The sequence below is a fragment of the Perca fluviatilis genome, chromosome 4 (assembly GCF_010015445.1).
Source record: "Perca fluviatilis chromosome 4, GENO_Pfluv_1.0, whole genome shotgun sequence".
Taxonomy (NCBI): Eukaryota; Metazoa; Chordata; class Actinopteri; order Perciformes; family Percidae; genus Perca; species Perca fluviatilis.
The window spans coordinates 6,110,976-6,116,279 of record NC_053115.1 but is presented as its reverse complement, the minus strand read 5'-3'; the positions used below and the strand labels follow the sequence as shown (position 1 = coordinate 6,116,279).

The 5,304-nt window shown below is 43.8% G+C and overlaps 1 protein-coding gene across 1 annotated transcript; it reads left to right on the top strand.

Moving 5' to 3' along the window:
- Positions 1–1,697: 1,697 nt before the first annotated feature.
- On the top strand, positions 1,698–4,632 carry gpr27 (G protein-coupled receptor 27). The gene has a single exon (XM_039796374.1). The coding sequence runs from the start codon at positions 2,561–2,563 to the stop codon at positions 3,674–3,676; it is 1,116 nt and encodes a 371-aa protein (XP_039652308.1). The 5' UTR covers positions 1,698–2,560; the 3' UTR covers positions 3,677–4,632.
- Positions 4,633–5,304: the final 672 nt, after the last annotated feature.

Genomic DNA, 5,304 nt, shown 5'->3' with positions numbered 1-5,304 from the left:
ATAAGAGCCCCATAACATGCAGTTGGCCTATGTGTCTAAACTTAATGCTAAACTTAACCTACACATGCCCATTTGATAGTAGGAACCATTTTGTTGACCCAGTGCTGTTACTGCGATTTAGTATTTGCCTGAACACTGTTCTCTCTTTATTCCTTTGGATGTAATGGGATCCGGCTCCATTGTGGTCACAGTGTCACAAAGAGAACCTGGCCAGGCTTGGAATGGAAAATGTTACAGAGCATTGGACTTGGGCTGAGCATGGCATGACCATTGTTGGTTCTGGTCAGTTGTGGACAAGGCCAATATTTGTCTGTCAGATATCATTAAAGGCTAACATGCCAGATTCCTTCTGTGCTCATGTAATCCTTAGAGCTGGCTGCAGGGGGTGCTGGTGAACCACTGCAGCATGGGGTGCTGGTGAACCACTGCAGCAGGGGGTGCTGGTGAACCACTGCAGAAGCAGGTTCAGCCACAGATGGCAACTGCAGTTCAAAGTACACAATTTCTGCTGAGAGCAAGATTGTATTATTTATATCACATATTCTAGATAATTTGATTCTGGGTTGTTTATATCCGGAGAAGTCATATTGCACTTAGGCAGTGCTTTAAAAAAACAAAACAGATAACCTGTAATTTCTCACTGAGTTTTTTTTTAGAATGCAAATGGGCTCTTCAGCTGTTTTCAAGCTGCTTGTCAAATCCTCAGCCATCATCAGACATCAAATATAACATTCTTTATTCGACCCACTTTTCCTCTGCAGATGTATCCTCTGAGATCCCACTGTATGTATTATGCAGCTTTTTTATTTTTTACCTTATTTAAACCCACACTGTTATTTGCTAACTTAGTCATCCTTCAATATCTCACATCAGCTGTAGCTGTGATACCTTTCATTCTAAATTGTAGCTGTGTGTTGAGTTTGGGAGAGCCTAAAGTGAGTATCACTCAGTAAACCATTTCATTTGGCCTTTTAGATTGACTTATAGCAACACATAATATGTGCAGATGTGAACATTGTAATAAATGGGTGATGCACCTTATAACTATTTACTGTCAATTGTTCAGTGTACCTTAGGCTAAACTGTATGTGCATTCAAAACAATAAGGACAGATAGTAGTTAGTTTGGTAGTCTGGATAGTATTGGTGATGAATCAAAGTGTATAATCGTATTTTTTTATGGCCTCCTAAAAAAAGAGCCAAGACATAGAAATGAGTTACAGTTACACATTGACCTATATGACCATGAATCCTGTATGAGTTAAGAGGCAAAGTAGGCTATATGATTTTTATTACTTTTATTACTTTATTACACTACTTGTCTTTATTTGTCTTTTGTATGTTCACACAGTATAATATTATGGGCTGTGTGTGTGTGTGTGTGTGTGTGTGTGTGTGTGTGTGTGTGTGTGTGTGTGTGTGTGTGTGTGTGTGTGTGTGTGTGTGTGTGTGTGTGTGAAAATACAGAGGCAGTCTCTGTATTGTCTGTCCTTTTAAAGGTCTTGTACTCAGATGTTGTGTTTAACAAACACTTCTTAGGACCTCTTTAAGATCTCTCTGTTGCATTTGTCTGATTCTGCTTATTTCTAGCTTGATTAACATTCAACGGCTTTTAAAAAAAAATATTTGAAATGTGTGTGTGTTTCGAAATGTTACTCTAGCAATAATTAAGACTATAAGTTGACATTAATGGACATACATGGTGTGCTTGACTGTTCTAATAGGCCTACTCCTATAGATAGGATAATTGTAATATAATATACAATATGTTTGCATAAGCCCAGTGTTTTCCTAAAATCAAAGTATTTTTTATAACCTGCACATCCAATATTGTGCAATGTTAGAGGGCATATCTTTCAATCTCTGTCAACATTTGCATCTCATCAGTGCTTGCAGACAGATTGCAATAGACAAAGACCGGCAGATGAGACTCCTGACTGATCCCAGGCCTGCTAACTACACGCAAGCGGACGTGCGTCGCTAGACGCTGCTGTGTGAGATCCACCGCTCCCACCTCTGCAAGCTTCCGATCTCCACTCGGCATGTTTGCTTTTTGTCGGCTATAAGTGAGATTTTAGCAGCCGTTGACGAGACTGTGGATGCGTATTTGCGCCATGCTTCTTCCTCAAGAAGACGAAAGGGACACCTCCGCCATCGGTGGAAATTGAAATGTGTTTTCTGAGCCCCAATTGTCTGCTGAAGGGATGCTTTCCGAGATGGTGTATAAAGCTAAACCAGGCTGCCTCTATTCAGCAGAGACTGGAGCAACAGACAGGACTGTGTTTTTGTACCGGACACTTGTGAAATGAAGGACAAGAAGAAGAAAAAGAAATAGTAGATGTTTGTTATTGATGGGGATCACAGCACATCGGGGTGGGTGCGAACCCATGTTGAACGGATGCTTCTGAGTGGAATTTAATCCCGAGTGTTTATTTCTTTTAAAGGGGGTGCTGGCGGATCGTGTTGGTTTTGTGTTAATGTCAGCCTTGGCAGGACGGGCTATATACCACACCGCTCGTCAATGAATTGATGTGGGAATACGCGCTACCTCGGCTGCATAGATGGCAAACACAAGTGAGTTTGGGGAGAGCAGCCCGTCCTTACAGAGCTATGCGTCCACGGCCTCTGCGGTCAAGGTGGCCTCCCTGGGTCTGATCATGGGCATCAGCCTGCTGGGCAACGCGTCGCTGTCGCTGCTGCTGCTGAAGGACAGCTCGCTGCACAAGGCTCCTTATTATTTCCTCCTGGACCTGTGCCTGGCAGACGTGCTCCGCTCGGCCGTCTGCTTCCCCTTCGTGATGGCATCGATCGGCGGCGGCTCCGCCTGGCCGTACAGCGCGCTCAGCTGCAAGATCGTCGCCTTCGTGTCGGTGCTCTTCTGCTTCCACGTCGCCTTCCTGCTCTTCTGCGTCAGCGTCACCCGGTACATGGCGATCGCCCACCACAGGTTCTACTACAAGAGGATGAACCTGTGTACGTGCGTGGCGGTGATCTGCATGGTGTGGACTCTCTCCGTGGCCATGGCTTTCCCTCCGGTTTTCGACGTGGGCACCTACAAATTCGTCCGTGAGGAGGAGCAGTGCACGTTCGAGCACCGCTACGTGAAGGCGAACGACACCCTGGGCTTCATGCTGATGCTGGCCGTCATCGTGGGGATGACCCACGTGGTTTACATCAAGATGCTGTGCTTCGTCTACGATCACCGCAAGATGAAGCCGGCTCAACTGGTCCCTGCCATCAGCCAGAACTGGACCTTCCACGGGCCCGGGGCCACCGGGCAGGCCGCCGCCAACTGGATCACAGGCTTCGGCCGCGGACCCACTCCGCCGACGCTGGTGGGCATCAGGCAAGCTTCGCACCCCGGCAACAGGAGGCTGCTGGTGCTGGACGAGTTTAAGATGGAGAAACGGATAGGGAAGATGTACTACATGATCACACTGACCTTCCTCATTCTGTGGGCTCCTTATATAAGCGCCTGCTACCTGAGAATATTTGTGCGGGGAGCCCCGGTCCCGCAGCTCTACCTGAGCGCTGCGGTTTGGATGAGCTTCGCCCAGGCGGGAGCGAACCCCATCATCAGCTTCCTGTTCAACAAGGAGCTCCGGGTGCGCCTCAGAGCCTGTTTCCCCTGCTGCCTGGGAACACAGACACCCATGGAGCCATACTGTGTCATCTGAACAGTATACAGGCACTAAAATACTGCCAAAGACACATTACATCTTGTTTCAGAATGTACAGACTGGTCCCCAAAATGTGTTTGTAGGACTACAAGCACACAGGCTGTTGTGGAGGGTGAACCCACTGCAGTTCAATTTACCCACATTTTTATTTGTGGCAAAGCTTGTACCTGCTATTTTATTCTGAGACAAAAAAAAAAGTTGAATATGATTTAAATTCATACTATTTTATGCTGATCCGAATCAGACTAATTACAGCTATATTAAGGGATAGAAGCAGAATGTGATGCTTTTACAAAACAATCACCTTTGCTACCTTTTTTATTTATCCCTCTAGGTGAATTCCAAATATAGAGTAGCCTCTATGACAGTTATGGGTCATGTTATGTTCTGTTGCTCCACTACAATGTTGTACATGAATGTCACTTTGGCTATCTGTTTCTATATTTTGAAATTATATCCCGTCACACCCTTTTGAGGTTGTTTGCCTTTTTGCAGACCTGATGACTGACACACAACAGAACTATTTTATCAGCTGATTAGAGTCCGTTTCTAGCATCTGTGACATTGGGTTCTAGTCATTTGGATACCACAAATGAGAAACAGATCTCAGTATATTTTTTAATTAGGACAGTGTCACACGTGTAAATAATGTAAAGCCATTCTCCCTCGTTCGTTCTGCTTTTTTAACCAGACATGTTGCATATGTCATAACCCACTGGGATTCTTTGTGTCAAAAAAGGTGTTTTGTTTAAAGATATTTTGCAAGTTATTATTCTTCTTCATAGGTCAGCTGTGTTGAGAAATGGGTTCATTTGCATTCCCGTGTGGATATAAAGTACTGTACAGATAGCATTCTTTTTCTACCGATATGGAAATGTTAACAATTTGGTGCTTTGGAAAGGATGTTTGCATTGTTTGTATTTCTTAGTAAATAAATAAGGAAATGGATGATACATTGTTTGGGTTCTATAATCTGTTTTTTAAATCCCCTGAGAACAGGCGTGAGATTGTTGCTTTGGTTTTTAAATGGTGAGGCTGACATACTGTACATGTTTAAAGATTTTCCACTTGAGAAAAAGTGAGAGTTGCGCCCTATATTTGAACAAAGGGGTTGCTTAATCAATACAGACATTATAATCTTTGGGTTTCTAGTGTGGAGTTCTCCTTATCGGGCCATAGGAAACGGTCATGTCTTTGGTATTTTTATAAGGACACTCCAGCAATTTAGAATTGCTCTTCCATAAAGTTGTACGACTCAAATTAAAAGAAGAATGGTCAGAATTCAAGCAGCAGAGGCAGAATCTTGATTTTTAGTCTTTAGAAAAGGTCAAGCTCCAAATCCAACATTTCCCATAAAGCAACTGGATAGCATCTAAATGCCCAGTTTGTTCAAACCCCACACTTTCAGTTTGTAATGCTCACTCTGTGTTTAAATGAGTCTCGAGGGTTATTTCGTAGACCTAAAAAAGCTCCTCCATAGCCACAAAACACATCTGTTTTCAAAGACTGAACAGAACTACTTTTGACAAGTAAACTGAACTTCATGTGTAAAATCGGCAGAGTGCCCCTTTAATAACCAAGAGGGTTTGTTAGATTCGACCATTAACAATGTGCGTGTGGTCGGT

Bases quoted from the DNA above. Each gene is read 5' to 3' on its own strand.
- gpr27 (XM_039796374.1), top strand. From the start codon at position 2,561: ATGGCAAACACAAGTGAGTTTGGGGAGAGCAGCCCGTCCTTACAGAGC.